This window comes from Plutella xylostella, chromosome Z (genome assembly GCF_932276165.1).
Source record: "Plutella xylostella chromosome Z, ilPluXylo3.1, whole genome shotgun sequence".
NCBI classification, from domain to species: domain Eukaryota; kingdom Metazoa; phylum Arthropoda; class Insecta; order Lepidoptera; family Plutellidae; genus Plutella; species Plutella xylostella.
The window spans coordinates 6,098,179-6,121,226 of record NC_064012.1 but is presented as its reverse complement, the minus strand read 5'-3'; the positions used below and the strand labels follow the sequence as shown (position 1 = coordinate 6,121,226).

Here is a 23,048-nt window from a genome sequence, read left to right as displayed (position 1 = left end):
AAAATAAAATTTAAAAAAAAAAATCTTTTAAAATCTGAAATAAATAATTATTTCATTTACTATAAATTTTCTATTTAATTTAGAGAGAAATTCTTTGTAAGGCACTAATTGGAAAAAAAATTAGAACTAGGTATTAAAAACAAATCCGAACCATGGCAATGGCTGATGAAATTAGATAAAATGAGATGAAACGATATGAAATGAGTGGAATTGAGATGAGATGAGATGAGATGATATTAGAAAATGAGATGAAAAATGATGAAATTAGGTAAAATTATAAAAAAAATGATAAAATGAGGTGGAATGAGTTGAAAAGAGATGAAAAGAGATAGATATTATATGAAATCTGATAAAATTAGATAAAAATGGATAAAATTAGTTGATTGCCAATCAACTAATTACAATCAACTAAACAACAACTAATAGCCACGGTAGCCAACTTTTACAGTGGTTTTTTTTTTATTGTACTTACTATTATAATGAGTACTTAAATCGAAATTAAAAAAACTGTCTTTGAAAACCACAAAAAAATATAATTTCATTTGAGATCAATTTTTAGTCCCTAGTATTAAAAAAAAATTAACTATTAAAAACAAATCCGAACCATGGCAATGGCTGATGAAACATAAAGTAATGAGATGAAACGAGATAAAACGAGATGAAATGAGATAAAACGAGATGAAATGAGATCCAATGAGATCAAGTGAGATCAAATGAGATCAAATGAGATCAAATGAGATCAAATGAGATCAAATGAGATCAAATGAGATCAAATGAGATCAAATGAGATCAAATGAGATCAAATGAGATCAAATGAGATCAAATGAGATCAAATGAGATCAAATGAGATCAAATGAGATCAAATGAGATCAAATGAGATCAAATGAGATCAAATGAGATCAAATGAGATCAATAAGATCAAAAATTATAAATGAAATGAAACGAAACGAAACGAAACGAAACGAAACGAAACGAAACGAAACGAAACGAAACGAAACGAAACGAAACGAAACGAAACGAAACGAAACGAAACGAAACGAAACGAAACGAAACGAAACGAAACGAAACGAAACGAAACGAAACGAAACGAAATGAAGTGAAACGAAGTGAAATGAAATGAAATTGTTCAATAGGCCCAACAATTTTCAACAAGATCAGAAATAAAATATACAGAGTGTAATCTTGAACAAGTTTTGTTGACTTATAAAATCCACGAAAAAGAAAACCTCAGAAACTTGTTTTGACTTTTCCCTTTGCAGAAGCAAAATTTTATTTAAAATCTCGTTGCTCACTTACCCGATAACTATCTCAGCCGCACTGGGCCCACGTGGTGGAGTAGGCCTCAACCCGTCATTGGAAGGCGACCCGTGCACCAGCAGTGGGGACGTGATAGGCTGTAATGAACACATTTCCAAAAGTTGTAGAACCTAAGTTATTCCCATTAACCCCTGAACCATGACCTGGTGCAGCCACCACGCTGGGTTCCGTATTTCCGTCTCATTTATCAGTATGAAAGTTGTACAGCTTTTTTAACAGATACATTTCCAAAAAAATAAATTAATAAGTATCTCTATGATAGTAGTAGAATAGTTTTCGTTTGAGTTATAAAAATCCACGTCTTAAAAAATATACGCATTGCGAATGTTTTATTACAACACTAGAGCTATGAGCTTTGCTTCGTCTCAAAATGGTTTTCCTGTGAAGTAAGTTCTCTCAGCCCTTACCTTATTTTTCCCGTTCCGATCCCTTTTTTTTTATTGAATACAATTCAAATTTACAATAGGTACATCATAAAAAATGAACATTAAGAATTTTCTAAAAAATATTTGATCGACATTATTATTTTTGGAAATTAATTAACATTAAATAAAGAATCGGTAAAACAAGACCAGGTCCAGGACAGGTGTTGTTTAAAATATAACCCACGCACTTCGCTTTGTCTTAAAATTATTTGTGTATTTATTAGCGTTTAAATATATTTAGCGTTATTTAATATTTTAACCATCTCTGTACTCCTAAAGAAGATTATACGTACATAAGCATAAAATAAGTCTAACTAAATAACAATTCAACCAATCACAGCGCTTATTAACTTTTTACTTAACTCTTAACGTTGTAAGTTGTGAAACCGAGAAGAATTATAAAAGTTTAGTTTTCATAGTTCTAAAATGGACAGTACAGTTCCTAAAAAAATATTTATATAAGTACCTATTAGTAATCAATTACCGGTATAATATTAGGTATATGTGTTTATTTTTCAAACAACTTTCTTATGTGTAACTGCTAGGAACCTACAAAATATAATTAATGCACCCTGTAAGAGGTGCCTTATTTTTGATATTTATATTTAAGAGCGAACACCAAAACCTTATCCCGACAACAACCAAATTGAATGGGATCAATTCGAAACTATGAATTAAGCAAATATCTCCATCGCCACCACCACCGCCTCAGCCAGCCGCGACCGTCAATTCAAATTCTTAGCAGGTTTCAAAATGTGTGTAAAAAAACAATTAGGTATGTGACAAAAACCATGCTGCAACTAAATTCTCTAAATAGGCAGTAGTCGTAGTAGTATGCGTTAGAAATTGGACTGTGGGCTCGTAAGTAGCAGGGAAGGCAGCAGCATCGGGTTTGTCAAACAGGACGCGTTATCTTTACAATAAAATAATTAAAAATACCATCAAACAGAGCGCCAGCGCTAGCGTTGCGTTACGTACGCAATAAGCAGTTACTAGTGCTCTGACGCGCGCTAGTAACGCATCCTATTTGACAAAGCCTTAATAATGAACGACGTGGGTCGCGATCGGCGTCTTCTAGATGCTGACGCCCGACGCATCCTACGCAGCACTGACGCTGGCGTGTAGAGCATTTCCATTGTGAGCATTTGTACACTTCAGTTCAAAAAACTTGGTAGCTCGTTGGCAGCGAATACACTTTTTTACCTTGTCAAACTAAAAAACCCCCTATTAAGACCCAATGAATATGGTTATGATTTATATACGCTATATATTAACCATATATTTTGGTTAGGTTAGGTTTTGCAAAAAGGGTATACTAAGTCGAAACCTAAATGTGCAGCATGGTACTTATAACTAAGCCCGGAAATAAAATCAATATTTCAAAATTTGCGAAAAAAAAAACATTTTCCGTAGTGAAAAGTCATGTGACCAACATATTTTTATGAAATATAATAATTTTTTGCGCCAATTTTGAAATTATGATTTCATTTTCGGGTTTAGATATAGGTACCATGCTGCACATTTAGGTTTCTACTTAGTATACCCTTTTTACAACACCCTGTATATCAAAGATTGACAGTTGGTTAGTTTGAAAGTAAAAAAGTGTAATCAAAGCCAACTTCAGAAACTATCAAGTTGTTTGGACCGAACTGTACCTACGAGCCGCGAACAACGTCACTCACTCCACTGATTGCTGTAGGGCGTAAGCCACCACCAAAAACAATACTGAAGACGGCAATTTTTTTCGCAAACTCAACAGGAAGAAAAAAAATCTATTGTTATTAGTTGTAAGTTGAAGATGTGCCGCTATGTGCAAAGAAATAATAATAATATAAAAACCCCCGTCATTTTTTTTTGGAAAATCGAAATAATTACTATAGTTTCATAAAGGTATACTTTATTCTAGCTAATAGGTCATGTTTGCTTCCGAAGTGCAAAAAGTAATAAAAAATATTAACTTTATTAAAAGTTTTGGCTAAGAAAATTACTTATTTTATCAGATTTATCAAAGTGAATCCTGAGGCTGTTGATAATAATAGAATTGAATTAAGTATATTTTACACAGGGTAATTTCACTGTTATGTAGCACCGTTTATATGGAAATCAACGAAAAAAACTTTAAAAAAAATTGCCACCCTGATGCACAATTTCCGTCAAACTTTAACAAACCGGATATAAGAAATTGATAGAGCCGGTAGCATTTTGAAACCGAAGAAAATAACTTATTTGATTTCCGTTCGAAACCTAGTTTATATCTTTTTACTTCAATACAGAACCGTTTGTGCATTTCATCTCCGATATCGACAAACGTTTTGTTTCTGACATTGAGCTCAACGTAAATCGTTTATTTCGTCTCCAGAGGGTCTAGTACTGGTTTGTTAGATTGTCGGAAACTATTAAAGTATACGTTTCTCGCATACAAAGTGGCGCCTCTAGCGGAAACTATCATGCAAATTTTGACAGATAATGTATGCAGATGACAGAAAAAAGTAAACTCTTATAGTTTTAAAAAACCTGTACCTGCATACTCAATGATCCACAGCTACAAAGTTAAAATACAGTATCACGGATATGCGTTCAGAAACGTGAATAGGAAAAAAAGAGTGAGAATTAGTTACAAATTAAATTAGAACCGAAGAGTCATTAGTGGCTTAACAAAGAAAAGCGGAGAACGATGTCATTAGAAAAAGTAAACTAAATAGGAGTTGTGGAGTCATCTAATTGCCCACAGCTAACAAACCGAAGAGCTCATTCTACAACTTAAGCGAATTAAAGGCTAATTTTTCAACGCTCCGATAAAAGCAGTTCAGAGATTTAAAATGATGCTCACATTAGCAACAGCAGGCTAGTAAAAATGCAATGAATTATAATATTTGAAAATAAGGCATGTACTTAATTTTACACATATCATTTTTATTTACACAGGCCTGCAAGGTCCCTTCAGGTATTTCAAATAACGCATAGTAAACTAGATAACGCAATCCAATTTTTGTAAAAAAAAAACCAAGAAAAAAGAGGACTCATACATTTTTATTGAGAACTCGTCTTTTTAATTACTTTATTTCTTACAAATTAATTAAGAGTGTTATAATTAAAGATGTGCCTTTCAAATAAAAGTAGCTACCCAACGCTCCATATAACTTCTAGAAAAGAAAAGGTATTTTTATATCATTTCTTCGCTTTGTTTCTCATTTAGGTATGAGAACGTAATGTAAAGTTGCGCTAATTATTTTTCTTTGTCTCCTTATTTTTAGTAAGCTATTTGCTGACTTCGTAGTAGAAAGTCTTAGTCTTAGAAAGGTTGAGAGTCAGAAGTGACTTCATATTTTCGGAGGTCTTAGTGCAAATTCTAATATAAGTTTGAATAGAGTGATATTTAAACTACATCATTACTTAAGTCGGAAAATTTTATTAAAATATATTATCATTATTTTGACATAAAAATACAGCACATAGTTACGGTCAGCTGCATAAGCCGTCATACACTTCTGTACCTTTTCAAACTGACAAACCGTCACTATATTACAATGAATGGATAAACAAGGTACAAAAGTGTATAGCTACTTATGCAGCTGACTGTACCTACCTACATTATTAAGAAAGATTCATAAACTAATAGAGGAAGAGTTAGAATGAAGAATAATTGTTATTTTCAGTTCGTTGAGTAATATATACGTCAATGTTTCGTTGTAATAAAACAGCAAATTAAGTACGTTTAGAACTTTGTGATAAGCTGTATTAATTAACATAACATTAATAATAAATATTAATGATTTTTTCTCTACGAGTGGCCGCAACTGTCACAAATAGCATCAAATAGCTTTTCTAAAAAATAAAAAAAACATACATTCAGACGAATTGAGAACCTCCTCCTTTTTTCGAGGTCGGTTAAAAATAAATATTGTTTGCTTTTATTGGCCCACGCCCTCATCATCCTAGATTTGCACACGTGCTGGCTTAAATATACTTCAAAAGAAACCTGTTAAAATTATTATTTTCCTACTTATTCCGTGTTTAGGGCATCAAAGGAATATAAACTCAAAGTGATTTAGTATTACGAGTTACGACTTATGCTTCGAAAGTGGTAATAAAAAGAAGTTGTTGGATGCGGAAGGCAAAGGACAAAATTTTATACAGGATGATTATGGGAATATATTTTTATATGTTCTTTAATTATTTATTTATTAATACAATGCATTGAGTTCCATAGTTAAGTTTTTAAATTTACGTGCCATTTAACTTGACGGATTGGAGATTTGACACTAGATGTAATCGTGTTCTACAGAGTCGAATCATATAATTTTACATCTATAGATATCTTTCAGTTAGTTTTACATTTTCATTCCAAAGCAAACAGTATGATAACTTGCAAAAACCATACAAGCATTTGATTAATGAGGTACTAGCAGAGGAAACCAACCTCCACAGGATTATTCAGGTCAGTCCAAGTCAGGCATAGGTAAATAACAATGAGTCTAGCGGTCTATGAATTTATTAGAATAAATCATTTTTAGCTAAAAATATACTAAAAAAGCTGAATCCGGATAAGAAAGCTTTTTTATTGAGTTGACCACTGCACAAATATTTTTCGATAACCACATCATAGAAAAACACCGACTTGTGTGTAGGTAGTGTGCGCTCTACAACTGATGTCGTGCCGCAAAAGTGGGTACTTATCTAGCCATCATACAATTTCACATTTGGTTCTATAATTGCAGCAAAACAGTAAATAATACTACGTTGAAACAGCGCCGCTGCTTCAGTCGTGGCACGGACTATAAGTGATAAGTAAACGATAATGTAAAAAAATATCTGCCTTGATTGTCGATGTCCAAAAAATACTGTTAAGTACCTACATTTGTTTCATATTATATTGACATTCAATTAGATTCAGAATCAGATCGGAAACATATTATTTTTAAAAACATTAATTGTCATTTAATTTCTCCCTTTCTGACGTGTTAAATGACTCACCCTGTAGAAGAACCTACTTCGTCAAACAAAAACAACATTAAATTATGTTTGATTGATGAGCACATCCGCTCCAGCGACAGCCTGTAATAAATTCTGCATCCATCAATTTCAGCGCAAAATGCAACCTGAACGAATAAAGACATGCCACGTAATAATATTTCACGTAAATAATAATTTAGTAAACACAAATTAACGACTTGAGGACACAGAGCGTCAGACGCCCTACCTCCGGCCCTGGACCAATTAAACAGGTAGCCTCTAGTAGCTGGATGAGAAAGGCCGAGGATACAGTATCGTTGCGCTACTATAGTTTTCTGTCTAATTATGTTATTTATTACACTAACGGGCAATGAAAAAGTTCCAGTTACAAAACGTCGACATCAGATGCCTTAATTTTTTAAAACAATTTATTTGAAATTTGCTCACAATATTTGGATTTTCATTTGGTAATATTCTGATGTGCTGTTAAATGTAGGTAGGTACATCAATATTGCAGACGGCGTCACAGCCAGAGGTAGGAGTAACTTGGTCACTGGATCATTTTCATTGCACATGGGTTTATTTAAAAATATATTTTCAGTTTCAATCTAAAATAATCAGCTGCAGAGAAACTATTCTCACATAGATGTCCCGAGTTCAGTTCCCTAGTGGGACCATCAATTTGTGTTTCCAAGTTTGTTAGAAAGGGGTCGTTCTGTTTGATCATTTGTTCGGAGTACCTATTCGTTCTCGTTCTTAAAATCATTCCGATGGAGGTTTTTTCTAACCGATGAGCATTGAAAAACTATACAAATTGATATGGCGAGGACCTAGTGCAGCGTGTGTACCGCAAAATATATCAAAATTCTAATTTAGTTAGTGATAGGTAATCATAATTAAGCTATATGTGGACGTTTAAATAAACTGTTTAAGTTGCAAAAAATGATTGAAAGTATATTAAAATTTAGTATTATTGCGAATCGAGTACTGAACCGAACGATATTCGTATTGTACCTATGCTCGGCAGTACCACTACTAACGGGCGCTTGTCGTTTGTTTGTTACTCCAAAAAAAAACACATAAGTGTAGCTTTCCTCGTTGATGTGTGCAGCTCAACAATTAATTTGTTGAATCATTCATGAATTTCTAAGAGAACCATCTAGCTGAATTATGTATAAAACCTTATTAACGCCAAGCCGGCCTTGCATAAGCCACGTGCCCGGAACTTTAGTAAAAGTTAAATTGTGGTTATTGCCTCACTTGATTGACTACACTCAAGCACTATGGCCGCTTTTTATCCTAACTTAATATTATAAATGCGAAAGTAACTGTGTCTGTCTGTCTGTCTGTCTGTCTGTTACTCGTTCACGCCAAAACTACTGAACGGGGTTGAATGAAATTTGGTATACACATGGTCTAGACCCTGAGAAAGCACATATGCTACTTTTTATCCCGGAATCCCCACGGTTTTTTTTAAGGCAAGGCGAAGCTCGCGGGAGCAGCTAGTACTTTAATAAATTCGAAAAGTTTTTAATTTATGCCCACGATTGTAATGCTGGAAGGGGTACACTCAGACAGAGGTAACTCGCAAGCGTGCCACCCGCTTATCGCTTTATTATCATCATTCTCCGCGAGAGAAAAATAAACAGCCATCCGTAGTGCAAATATTTTATTAGATACAATACTCAATTACGTACTTAATCTGAATGAGTGGTCTTCAATCATCCTATATTTAAACAAAAAAGTGTAAGTGCTACCTTTTTCCGTCAATGTATACATGTGTATGAATTCGTAGGTTTGTTACTATTGACTCAAACTAACATACGAGTGGTGGTGGGTCTGTTAATTGGATACCTAGCTGCGCCAGACTGCATTTCACAGTGAAACAAACTGAATTTAAAAAGTTGCCTACAAATACTGAGTTTTTGATCTAGTAGCGGTATCATTTTCATTATTTGTCGACGAATGGAATCTGTGCCAGTGAAACCCTTGTAGTTTCGGCTTGTCTGTACGGTAGACATCTAGATCTAGATCTAGATCTAGTAGAGGTTTGTTAGATTGTCGGAAACTATAAAAGTTTACGTTTTCTCACTTACAAAGTTGCACCTCTAGCGGAAACTATCATGCGACTTTTGACTGATAATGTATGCAAAGAAAACGTAAACTTTTAAAGTTTTCAAAAATTGCAAAACCTGTACTAGACGGGCTAAATTATACAACGAAGGTAAACAATATAAACTATAACTGAGAACTCATAACTTAAAATACTTATATGGGACGCTGTGATTGGCTGAATTATTGTCATAGGAAACGACTTCAGCTCATGCTTAGGTAGATCTCATTAACTTTAAACACCATAAAGTAAGCTGAAAAACTATTGCATAAAATATCTCTATTTCTCACCAAAATATAAAAATAAACGTAAACAATACCAACATTCAAAAGCTCTCTATTCCGCCTTTTCTTCCTGAAAATAACCCCGTAGCCGAGGATCTGTAACGTAAAAGAGAATAAAACATTAGATACCATTCCGACATCTGGAAATTTTGCATCCAAAGTTCACTTGCAATTTTGTAACATATCCCACTTGGGGTTAAACCTAGGGTTAACAAAAATTTGAATGAAGTTTGTCGAATTCAATAATTATTTTAATCATGAGGTGCCCATGAAGGAGGTATTAGATCTATTTTATAAAATTCTATCAATAAAGGCACAGGTCACAAGACCGAAAACTATAATAAGTTGAATTTTAAGCGTACAGTATTCGGGTGAAGTCAGGGTGTCTCATGAATTACCTGCACCTGTAAGGGCATTTTGCTAAAAGGAGACTTTATTTCAGTAAAGCCTTAAGTAAGTCCAACAATTTGGTCTTAACTTTCAACGCGAGTTAGCCACAGGAAAACCTTTTAAGCCGAAGCGAATTTCTCGAGCGAAAGAAAGTAGAGATACGATATAATAACAACTTCCTAGAGATTTTTTTCTGAAGCGCCAGGGAATAACTGTGTGTATTCAGTTATAATAGGGTAAAAGGTGTTCATTAGGGGAAAATGATGTCCCATCAAGATCCTCCCACACCGTGTTTCCTTGTAGGATCTCCTGGACACGTTTACGCCCTCGTCTCTTGTTTGTATATAAATAGCATGCAACAGCTACTGATGCTGCTAAAGGAAACCAGGTCAACGGTCCACCTACTTATTAAACTTAAATTAGCTTTCTTTCCTACAGTTTTGAATTATAATTTCCAAGTTTCAAATGGCCGTGTTATTTTTATGTCGCTGTTTGAGCTTCCGTGAAGGGGATTTTATTTCTAATTACTAACTCATTTAAAAATGCGTTAAATATGTGGACATTATGTGTAATTGTAACTAGCTGTTGATAGATAGCTGCAGTGATAATACTAATTAAGTATGCAGGTATAAAGTATTTATTTGTCTGTACCGAATTTTATATTTATAAGTTCTGAGTCATTTGATGTTTATAGCTTATAAAGTTAATATCTTTATTATTATTATCACAAACACTCTCTTCGTTTATGCTTGTACTCAATTGAAATATTATTTATGTATCGTCGTTAACTGGAAAAATTGAGGTTTAGAAAAAGCTTAGGACGATTTTCCTTTTTATATTTTTGTTCTAAGTATAATTGGAAGTCTTAGACCGAAAAAACTACTTAAGGCTATATTCTAAATTGCCTATTCTAGAAATATATAATCATTTATTACATATTTTTATTTTTTATACCTCAAATATAATCCTCTTACTGGGCGAACGGTTTTGAAATGGTTATTAGAAAACTTATTTGTAGGAATCATCGGAAAAATATTTACCAATTTAAAGAAATAACTAACCAATTAAACTTACCTCTAATATCTATTGGAATTGCTCTCATGTATAACCGAGAAATTTGAGTCTACTTGAAAAATATACGCTGGCGATTGATTTATTTGTGTCTGTGTAAAAACGGTTTCAGACTAGTTGGACGTGATACGCGCATACATGCGCTTTAACATGGTATGAGCTGCTTATAAATAATATGCACTTATAAATAATACGCTCTAAGATAATATTATGCATATAATTTAACGTGAATACCTATGTATAATACCTAATAATAAAGCATGGTAGAATCTAGATCGGTAAATGGCAACAGAAAATCTTGATATCGGAGTGGAATCATAACTTGATCCAATTTGCATACGTTTTCTGTATTTTACGGATGTCCTCTATATCTCAGTATTAACACGGGTTTACGTTTTGAGCCGATAGGTAAAAAAAAATTATAAATAAATGAAAATCATGTTTGAGAGCGTGTTTTATGATTGGTTATAAATCTTTTAAATGCCGATAGAAAAATAAAATCTTTGTGGAAGACACACCATGTGGTGGCGCCTTTTCTCAACTTTCCCATTATCTTTAATTATTGTGATGATATGTGTTTGGACAAAGTTTGTTCTGTCAATATCAAATGGATACTTCCTTTAATAACTGTGTATCGATCGACATCTTAACATTAGAATGTCATTGTATGTTTTTTTCTTTATAGTTTCCGTCTAAAAGACGAACGTTTCTACGTGCTCTGCCAACAAAAAGCAGCAGCGGTGGCGTCCAAAATGTTAGCCAAATTAATATCCGAGATCCCGCTTCTGCGGGATCATTCTCCTCCTAAAGGTAAATAAAACCTTTTGTCGAAGGATACCCCGGCACTCATCTTTATCTTTGAATCTTTACCCTCCCAGAAACAAGAGGGCAAAGTCGCGAAATTGGCTGATTTAAAAATTGCTGACGCCTCATTGGGTGTTTTAAAAAATTCGCAGATGCCTCATTGGCTGCGCAAAATTCTTTCCCACCTGCGACACGCTGATGTCGAATACCCAAGATCCGTGCCGGGATCTATAAATGTTGTGGCACTGAAGCAACTTTGACAAAACATAAAAGTATGCTTCACGTAGACTGGGTTCAAATCAGTCTTCATCTAAATTTTACTCGGTTACAAAAGATTATAACAATTGGCAATAACATGTGACTGATCAAGGATTTGGCCAGTTTCGGTTATCTTATGTAGGTACGGCCGAAATTAGCCGAATCGTAAACCTATGACGAGCAGATTTGTTGCACGATTCTTTTTACTGTATTGTGTTGTATTTTATTTGTTTACGTTTACAATTTTCAGAAGGTAGGTATGGTTTTGTACGTTGTCAAACTCATAAACTGCTTAATACTTAAATGAATGGTCGTCAATATTTAATTTTGTCAGTTTGACAAGGTACCAAAGTGTTTATCTGTGATATAGGTACTGGAGAAGATAACTGTAAAAGCTTGCTTTTTGACTGAAAAAGTTAATCAGACCAAGTAACATAAGTGCTTTGTATCATCAAGTGTCATGTACCAGATGCTTGAAAATACATGCATAAAAGTTGTCCACGAAAATGTATGTTGTCTCATAACTTAGTTCGCTTTTATGTAACTGATAAAATTATTGGTCAGTGCTTGTTTTATTTGGAAAACTATGTGTAAGTATTCAAAATAACTATAAAATGAGGACAAGTGGAATTTCTCATCGGAAGGAACGTGTTTTTTTAAAGCGAGAGTGATCCCTTAGTTTGTACATTTAATAAGGAAGATATGATAAGTTAACAATTTCATCTTAAAAAGTCATAGGTAAAATTAATGGGTAAACATTATTACTTAGATCAATCTATACACAAAAGCTGTAACTATAGATTAACTATTTTGGCTGGAGGTTACTTATCTCCTTAGCTAACTGTATATCAACGCGCAGGGATTCACCATCGCTTTAGAAACGCAAAGTTGTACAGGGTACCTATACAATATAATGCTTTGCTGTGTGTGGTTGGAAATGTGTGTACCTAAAAAAAGCATTGTTACAAAATGATATAGTTATATAATATTTGTAACATGTAACTAACTAAATATTTTTTCTTAATTAGGTAAGTACGTGACTTTTGTGGACGAACATTGCAAACCACACACAGCTCAAGGTTCAATGAAATTCTAACTAAAATGCTTGCGCTAATTTTCTGGCTGGCGCTAGATGTCTTTATACAGGGTGTATAACCCTCTAAAATCATAATCTTATATTCACTCTCCGATAATAACATGCTCCAGGTAAACAAAACTACATGATCTTCTGGTATACAGGGTGTTGCAAAAAGGGTATGCTAAGAGAAAAGGGGGTGACTCAGGGGGTCAACCTGAACCATTTTTGTTCTATGAGTTTCGAAAATTCATGAAAAAATATTTCCTTTTCCATAGAAACTTTGTTGGTCACGTGACTTTACTATGGAGAACGAATATTTTTTTCGTGAATTTCCAAGACTCGTAGAACAAAAGTTGTTCAGAATGACCCCCTGATTCACCCCCTTTCGGCTTAGTATACCCTTTTTGCAACAACCTGTATAAGTATTTCCTCAAAATTTCCCACCCAAAATTCAAGAGGTACTGATAGTATAAAAAAAGTTCATTACCGTGGATACCCACGGTAGGTAATTCTTGAGGAAAGTTATAATACTAATTCACTTTGATCATGTGCTTTTATTTATCCCCGGGTATGTCATTTACACATTCCAGCTACACAGCACCTGGAATTCCAGTTTTACAAGTGGCAATCAGCTCTGAAACAGCGCCACTTATGGAAAAAATACATAAATCATTTACAACTCTTTTTAAAAGAGTTTAATGTAGTTTTTTCCATTAAAATTTTAAAAGTTCAGTTTTGAAAGCAGCCACAGTTGGGCTTTCAGTGCTTTAAGTGTACAACCGTAGGTACTGTTAATAATGAATGAGCTGTTTGCTGGTATCGAAATTGGCCAACTCCATTCTACTTTTGGGCTGATGTTTCAATGGTACTATAGTTCTGATGCTGTTGCGTCTGAATGTTTATATTAGACAAACTTAATATCTTAATTATTGACAAATCAGTCCTAATGTAAAATAAGTTAGCCAATTTTGATACCAAACATGTCAAATACAAGGAACAGTAACAAACATAATATTTACTTACGGTGTTGCCTTCGCCCGCTCACCGCTGTCCCCGGTTACAGAAAACGGCAGCGACGGCGGGGAAACGTCGCACGCTGGCGACCAATCGCGCCAGCTGATGGCGAGCTTGCTAACCAAGCTCAAGGTCGGTGTCGGAGGAGGCAGCAGCAGCTCCAGGGCCCCCAGCCCGCCCAGCACCAGCCAGCAGCACCAGCCGCAAGGCCCGGTCGGCCCGCCGCCCAACGAGAGCAACCCCATCATGGAGTTCTTCGAGGTCGGCTTCGAGGCAGCCACTGCTGGCCCGGAGCTCATCTGGCACATCCATGATGCGTACCGCAAGAGCGATGGAAAGGTAAGTCGATTGTTTGAAAAGTGTTTGTGTGTGTGCGTTGGTATGGGGTTGTGGGTTGACTGTGTTTTTTTAGGTTTGTCGCCGTGTTGGTAAACAAATTAAGTAAAATGTAATGCACTCGTATTCACAGGGAAATAAATAAATAGTTGAATTGTAAGTAGTCTTTGCCCAGCAGTGGGAAAACAAATATAGTTTTTTTTTGCTAAATAAATGATAATTATTCTTTTCAAATGGACACTTATCACACTGTATTTTTTATAGTCAATAGATCGAGTACAAGTCGCTAATACATTAATAACATTATAAAATAGTAAGTAGGTACATATTGCAAATACAAGCTTGAACAGTGCGGTTGATATTGTTACGTCAATCGTTTCTTGTATAATGAAAATAATATTTTTTGCCGTTTTTAAGAAAATATAACTATTTATTGAAAATGAATTTGCTTTTTAAATTAAAAAGTACTACGAAAGGTAAGTGACTATTTAAGTTGGATTATGGCGCTGTATCATCGCGATGGGGGTTGCAGCTAAGGTAAGTAAGGTAAGTATTTTATGCTTTTTTTCTACCAATCACTCCTTTTTATTTTTGTGTGTTTTTTATATCAATTAAGTCATTAAGACATTAAATTTAACACAACCATCTCATGATGCTAATGGTTCCTCTGTGAATACTAAACAAAAGCCTAGGACCGTTACTGGGGGGTCACACTCTTTACGACGAGAAGTGAATATTCAGTGCGTGAGCCACCACTCTATCTTGCCGATTGCACGCCAGGTACCATTTATTAGTTCTTCGTCTGTATAGAGTAACCCTAAGCCATAATATATTTTTTAGGATAACAAGTAAATGCTAACGGTCCTTGTTTGAGGAAAAATACTTGGTTTTTAAATCACATTTGAATAAAGTAAGCTAATCAAAAGTAAGTAGGTAGTAAGTGTGAATAACGTGGGCAGTTAGTCATGAATAAAAAAACAAAATGTTAAGGTAACATAGCAATTACATTTTACATTATTTTAAGGACACTATAATGAAAGATGTTTGTAAAAACAACCTTAGTGAGCAGCGTCCGCAATTTTCTATTAAAGCTCTATGCAATTTTCCACAACCAATATTTGTAATCTACTCTACCTCAGCCCGTAATCAGAAATAGCTCAGTGCATTGGAGTTGTATGCGTAACCGTACCATTTCAGTCATTGACACACTGACCGAAGTTAAATGTATGCTGCAATATACTGATGACCCATTGGGTTAGGTCAGTAACCCCTCGTTCCCACTATGCGGTGTGTTGGGACTATTTTTTTTCGGATGAGTATTTTATAGGTAAATTGGTGTCCAACAAGTGTGAACAGCTTCATTGTACGTATAACCTAACCTAAAGTTAAAAACCCCCGACATTCAATACTAAAAGTCGCATACTTGAAATGCTAAACCGTTTTTCATGTACAAGGCTCAGAACATAAGGGGAGACATTACCTAGGACCCTAAAAAAACATAAGGAAAATTGGTTCAGCTGCTTGGGAGCTACGCTGCCACAGGCAGCTCCTCATATACTTTAAACTTATATCACCTCTCTTTTCGAAGGGGGTTAAAAATGTTTTATGTCACTACGACACACGAAAAAAATCGTGCTCTACATAGTGGGAACGGGGGGTAACAACGCTTTTCAACGTAGGTATTGCTGAAATGCAAATCATTCATAGGTACATCATTTCTGATTTATATACTGACGCTATTCTAACTTGTTAATAATTTCACTTCCACTATGACAAACCCTAGACTCACTCTAGTTTGGTCACCGACACGCTACTAAGGAGAAGATTGAAATTTATAGCCGAGTGTTAGTTGCAAAAGATAAAACATTTCAGTGAACAAAATGTTGTTTTTTTCTCGAAAAGATACCGTTAGTATCGCGTTCGATTTGTCATTTTATCCATTTTCTGAAAGCTTTCAGTTAGCTATTTATAGGATTTTAGTGAAACAATGCTTCTGTCCACCTGTCCACCTACCCTTTTTTGCCGTAAGTGCAACGATGGGGTGTCTAATGAAAATCCTTTTATCTAGATACAGACAAAGACTATCTACCTACTGAGTGTCATCCTAAGATGCTGTATTTATAAACGATGCACCTATTTATGGATATGTGACGCACCTATTCCAGGCTGCGTCCAATCATAAACCAGTTTGTAAATAATAGCATTAAAAGCTCTGTATGAACTTGATTGCATACATAGATGTTCAGGTTGCAATATTACGATAAAATGAATGATTTGCTGATTTTCATGAAAATGAGCGGAATTGAATTTGGATATTATAATTTAAATTTAAAGCACTTTTATAGGTAACTAATATCGGGGAATTGGCTTGTGTCCTGACCTAGTCCAGCCCCAAAAACATAAGTTCTGCCTTAAAATTTTGAGCCACCTGAAGCCTTTCACACTGGATTAAATTTTGATATGCTTTTCGGCAATGCCCGAAGATTCTATCACTTACTAAAAATAACATAAACTTTTCTCGATCTCTTTATAAACTTGACGTCGTCCTGAATAGTTCTCATCGGGTGAAATGGTAACCCTATATGTGTATGGATAAACCTTAAAAGCTTTTATAAACAAAGGCCGTAATAAAAGCACCCTCTGTCTTGGGATCCTGTACCCTGTATGGACTGTAAGATCTGATCGAGACGGGTATTGAAGTACTAACAAAGGGTTTCAAATACACCTACGTACGTTTTATATGGATATTTTTGTTCGCTTCGAGTATGCGCCTTCGATCAAAATCTCAGGTTACTGGATTAACAGAAGTGGGATACTTTGCAAGGCAAGGCTTTGTTTTCTTAATTCGACTGAATTGGAATTTACTAGTAATCAATAATGCATGCAAGAAGCGTCCGTAGTCAAGCTAGCTTCAGTGATTTTAACTGATCACTGAGGTTAAGCAACAACTGGCACGATTTCAAGTGGTTCTTTTCTGGACGCTTCCGTGCTTCGGACAGCACGTTAAGCCGTGGGTGCCGGTTGCAGCTTCGGCAGCAGTCGTTAAGCTTAGGCCTCTGGCCTTGGGACAGCTTGAAAACATCTGACAGTCGGGTTGCCCACTTACCCGACAACTCTCTCAGCGCAAGTTTAATTGTGTTGGGGTCCACCAACACGCACTAGGCCAGCGCGGTCAACTAGGCCCAAACACTTCCTTCACTGGAAGAAGACCCGTACCCCAGCACTGGGGACGTGATGGGCCATGATGATGATGATGATCAATAATGCATGTGTCTTTAATGATGAATTATTATTTATTACGCTGAAACATCAACATAATATTGAAAAAAATGCATATTTCTGAAATTAACATTATTTATACATGTACTTTGACGCTATTATGTGTAATAACTATAAACGTGACGATCGCGCTCTCGTTCGTTCGTTTTTCGTCAGTGTAGAGTAACCCTCCAGGTCCGCTACTATTGCTTGCCGAATAACGAGATTAAGTAGAGCTGCCATGCAACCGATACCTTTAGTGCTAAGGGATAGAGTCGTAGTTAGCGCAGCAACTCTCAAAACGTTCTATTTCGTCGGCAAGAATGCGTAGCCACAGCCACACGGCCTAACTTCAATATGCTAAATAGTGCTAATGATTGGGACTATCCACTTTAAGAGGAAGCGTTTGTGGAAACGACGCCACGCCAGTCAATAATTTCTTTAAATTTAAAATAATATTGTGGTTAGGTATTTTTTTAGAAAAATTATTAGTTTTAGTTCTCATCTTGTATGCCTTTTTATACCAGAGCACAAATTCACTGTAAATACAATTTTTAAATTTTTACGACTATTAATAATTAATAACTGACAATATTCCATACAAAACTGAAGTGTGTGAAAGCTTGAATGGCAAAAAAAATTACAATGTTTAACAGATATTGGAAATACCTAATGTCAAATACAGTTCTTTAGTTCTAAAGTAACTAAAATATATACTAATTGTAATGCTGTCATATCCTTTAATTCTTTGTTTACCTCTGAAATTCGGCCTGTTTCCGTAAAAAAATTTTTTCGCTGAAAAAAGGAATATAGATTGGAAGTTTCATGTATGTCTGAAGGCACCAATTCAGTAGGTATACGAGTATACCTACTTAGAATTGGTGCCTTCAGAGTCGACATCACTGTAACGTTACAGGATTTTCAGGTCACACTAAGTGGAGTTTTCAAAAAAGGAGTAAATTATAGAGGTTCATGAAAAGAGATGCATAGAAACGACAGGTCCAGTACTAAAATTACGGTTACCTATAAAGGAACCCTAAAACCGGGGAGCGTAGCGGGAAATTGTAAGTGATTGCAGATTCCTTTTTATAGTCGTGTTCCTTTTTGGAACGAACAGCGACGGTGCAATGAATCTTTCTTATTTTTTTAACTCTCTATACAAATGGAATGCTTCAATTTGCTTATAAAGCACAAAATAATTTCTCAATGAAATATTGGATAGCAAATTGGAAAAGTTACCTCTATAAAGGGAGCAATCACTAGCCAATAAACGAGGTCACGAGGTCACTTTTTTAAATCTATTCAATGGGGAAGCCAATTTTATTCCGCAAATATGGAGAAGTTGTAAAACAAAAGTTTGTTCAGTGTGACGAGTGCCGTGACCTGCTTTCGGTTCGCTACACTTTCCCCTTTGTAAACTTGCTTAAATTTATGCGTAACCTATATACCTATGTCGGGTGTTACGTGGTCATAGATGAGACGAATAAGATAATATGATCAACTATATATTATTTAAAAAACAACTGTATGTAATAAGTAACTTACAGTTTTTGAAGCGCCACATATTGATGATTCTTTTAGGATTCTCCTTCTTCTTATTAACGTGAAGTGTTTGTTAAGTACTTACTATTATTTCTACGGAAGCCTCCTTAGTCTAGCTAGCTTCAGTTTTCGTAAATGATCACTGAAGTTAAGCATCACATGGCACGATTTGAAGTGGTTGTTTTCTGGACGCTTCTGTGCTTCGGAAGGCACGTTAAGCCGAAGTCGGTAGCAGTCATAAGGCCTAGTCAGAGGCCTTCGGGTAGCTTGAAAATATCTCAGACAGTAGGATTGACCACTTACCCTCTCTCAGCGTAAACTTGCTTTAGCCTGGGGTCCAACAATCTGCAGTTTGCCCGCGAAGTGGACTCGACATTCTCTTCATTGGAAGGATACCCATGCCTCAGCAGTGGGGCCTAGAAATTATGTACTCCCTTGCGGGGTAGGCACATATGCATTGCCGCGCCCATTTTTCGTCAGTGTTATTATTAGGCACAAAGGTTGCCATGCTCGGCCAACCAAGACCTGAAAAACAATTTCTGTCATTAATACAACTCTCTACCATCCGGTCGTCTACGCAAAATATGTATAAATATTTCAAATTTTATAAAAATACCCTATGGGAACTTCGACGTATAATTTACGTCGAAGTTCCCATAGGGTATTTTTATTTATTTATTAGTAAATAAATAAAAATACCCTATGGGAACTTACGTCGAAGTTCCCATAGGGTATTTTTATTTATTTACTAATAAATAAATAAAAATACCCTATGGGAACTTCGACGTAAATTATACGAGTTGCTACATCTGTAGATTTAATAAACTATTTATTCGTTGTCCGTGTGATTGTTGCAAGTAAATCGACATACCTACCACATGGTTTTTTAGATCTCTAATATAATAATAATAAGACTTATTGTATTGCTTCCATGAAAGAGTTAAATGCCTATTCATAAAGTTGTTTTTGATGTTTAACCCTACTAAAGTATAAAAAGGTAAATTGCCCTCTTAATCTCTAATTAATCATCCGTGGATTAATCCGACCAATCGCACTAAAAGTTGTAGAAAACCTTTTGGAAAACTTTCGCTTGTTAAACCTAACAATGAAATGAATGAAACCTTCAACATTGCCTAGTTACGTAATTTCGGGAAAAATGTCTGCTTAATAAAAACTTTTTCTAGACTGTTTATCCACTTGTAAAACGTAGTTTTCACTTGTTAACTAGAGATGTTTCGTAAATGAAGTTCTATTTGACTAGACTATTAAATGTACCTATAGCATTATGATTAACATTAAATAAGGCAATCGTACCGAAGATGAAATGCAATTAAAAATGTATTTACGAAAAAACAGGATGTTTGAGGACCCAAACATACTTAAAACATGATAGGATAGCAAAATTGCTTAATAAAAGCTTTTATTTATCGTTTAATTCGCAAACAGGACAAACTTTTAATTTGATTTCCAAGAAATTCATTAGGCTTAGTTTCGAAAGTTCAAAAATGTTTCATCAATCACTTTTTTTGATCTTCGCTAAAGTATTTTCGACTCTTGAATAATGATTAGAAAAGCGATTTTGAATTTTTAAAAAACTTTTTCTGTTTTAGCGTCCAAATTCGAGATCAATAACTGAGTATCTCATGACTAGTACATCTAAACAAGTCGAATAAATCTGCTCCCATACTTATGCTTTGAACTTCACTGACAGGTACATAAATTCGTTTCATCATCATCACAACCCATCGCGTACCCACTGCTGGGGCACGGGTCTCCTTCCAATGAAGGAAGGGTTTTAGGCCTAGTCCACCACGCTGGCCCAGTGCGGGTTGGTGGACCCCAACACAAGCAAGCTTGTGCTGAGAGAGTTGTCGGGTAAGTGGGCAACCCGACTGTCAGATGTTTTCAAGCTGCCCGAAGGCCTCTGACTAGGCTTAACGACTGCTGCCGAAGCAGCAACCAGGACCCACGGCTTAACGTGCCGTCCGAAGCACGGAAGCGTCCAGAAAAGCACCACTTGAAATTGGTCACCCATCCAATGGCTGACCATGCCAGTTGTTGCTTAACCTCAGTGATCAGTTACGATCACTGAGGCCCGCTCGACTACGGACGCTTCTATAAATTCGTTTGATCGTAAATAAATATTGGGATTATTCATGATTTACTTACGTACGAAACTACAGATACCAAAAACGGATGGAAAAGATCGTTGTATTACCGAAGAAACTAACATACTCAGTTAACTTATCTACTATCGTTGGAAATAGCAAAGGCTAATCAAAATATTACCTATATTTACTCGAACCTGCAATGCACAATCCTACTCTCCAAATTCAGTTGCAATATCACGTGCTGTTTCCATACGAACGTTTGAATCAACAATTGACTGGCAGAAAAGCCGATTTCGCATCCAAACCGAAATTTCACCCGAAAATCGAATGTGTTCTTAGATTTACATTTAAGCTTTATGTACCATCTACCTACACAACATCAATTGATACGGCTCTAGGCTTTATTCTGTTTGCTACTGTTCGAAATGGAGGATGTACATTGCATAATTAAATGGAAGCAGACAAACCACATCACATATTCATAACAACTCGCTTTTACATCAGGGTCGAATGGAGTTCACTACACAGAATGATTACCTTATTAAGTCATCTTGCCGATAAATCTCTGGCTTTCGCAGCTAATAGGTATTAGAGATACTCTCAGGGAAGTAATTATCGACACGCTGCCGCCGTTGTCAGCTCGGCTAAAAATACCCCATAACTAGGTTCCCTGGAGCAGGTGCCATGTTCCCGTTTAGAAAATTGAACTTGCCTACAAATTGGGTATTTGGAGATAAGGATCAAAGATTACAATTTTATTTAGTAGTTTGTATTTTTATATTTGTTATGCGTTGATCAAAATATTAGCACTATATATATGACAGTGATGTCGATTCTGATGGCAAAAGTTATAATTTTAGCTCTATCAAAACCTTAAATTCATTGTTTAAAATTCGACTCAATGAGTGTTTTGGTAAATCTCATTTTTCACTGCCCAAATTTATACACTCCCGGGCAATGAAAAGGTTCCACTGACAAAAGCATCAAATTACTCCTAAACGGAAAGGAGTAAAGGACTAGCTTAATGACGCCTTCTTCAACATTGAAATACATTTATCAGACCGTCACGATATTACCAACTAAAAACGATAATATTTTGTTAATTTTTTAATTAAATGTTTGAAAATAATGTGTTATTTTGAAGCCGGCATTTTGTGAGTGGAATTTTTTAAAATTGCCCGTGAGTGTAGTTTGAAGTGTCTTATATTAACTTTTGTACACCTTTGTATTGTTATTGCTGCCGTAACTTTCATTTGTGATTACCATTACCATTATTTTAACTAAAATAATTACAGGTAGTTACATAGTGGCATTTGTTTACGGTAGTTTTCCCCATACTCTATCACTACATCGAGTTCACCTCGACTTCTGATACATATCTGTAGTAATATAAGAGGGCTACAAATTTTATTCAGATCCCCTCACCTCCTTTATAATTTAACTACTCCCCGTAGCTCAATAAACAGTGATCAATTGTTAGACATGTCCTCAGTTAATTAGCAACATTAGTTAAACACAGTTTAATTCCGTCACTACGCCGTTATTGTCAATATTGAGTGTTAATGTTAGTGTGAGGCCCCATTGGTGCGTTGCGTCGCGGCGGTCCAAAAGGAACTGTCATAAATAACCTAACCAACGTTGAAACCCCGCGATTTTTAATACTAAAGGTCCCATAACTTTTGAGTGGCTGAGCCGATTTCGATTAAATATCGCTGAGAATACTCGCGGTAACATTATCTATGACCCCAAAAAAAACGAAAATTTGTTCAGCCGTTTGGGAGCTACGCTACCACAGAAAGATACACAGACACTTCAAACACTCTTTTTTTAGGGTTAAAATACAGCGGCGATGAAACACACCAATGGGGCCTTGCCCTTACTTGTTTCTATTTATGTTTGCTACCACTACCCTACCGAGGGAACAAAGATTTCGGTGGCGCCAGCTTTTCTCTGAATTCAACAGGTTTTCCCTAAGGATTTCAAGTCGTGTTACTTTAGTTTGCCTAAGGGCTCTGCAAAGTGCTTAAAACGTTGGGATGCTGGTTACAGATACATCGCTAGGACATGTATATTATGTATTGGTACCTAACACAG

At 35.5% G+C, this 23,048-nt stretch overlaps 1 protein-coding gene across 1 annotated transcript in view; it reads left to right on the top strand.

Moving 5' to 3' along the window:
* Window positions 1–23,048, top strand: part of LOC105380227 (SCY1-like protein 2) — a 124,658-nt gene that overhangs the window by 2,691 nt on the left and 98,919 nt on the right. The window contains exon 2 of the mRNA XM_048632577.1: window positions 13,757–14,046. Coding sequence (XP_048488534.1) covers window positions 13,813–14,046 — 234 coding nt within the window. The 5' untranslated portion in view covers window positions 13,757–13,812. The remainder of the gene's footprint in view (window positions 1–13,756; window positions 14,047–23,048) is intronic.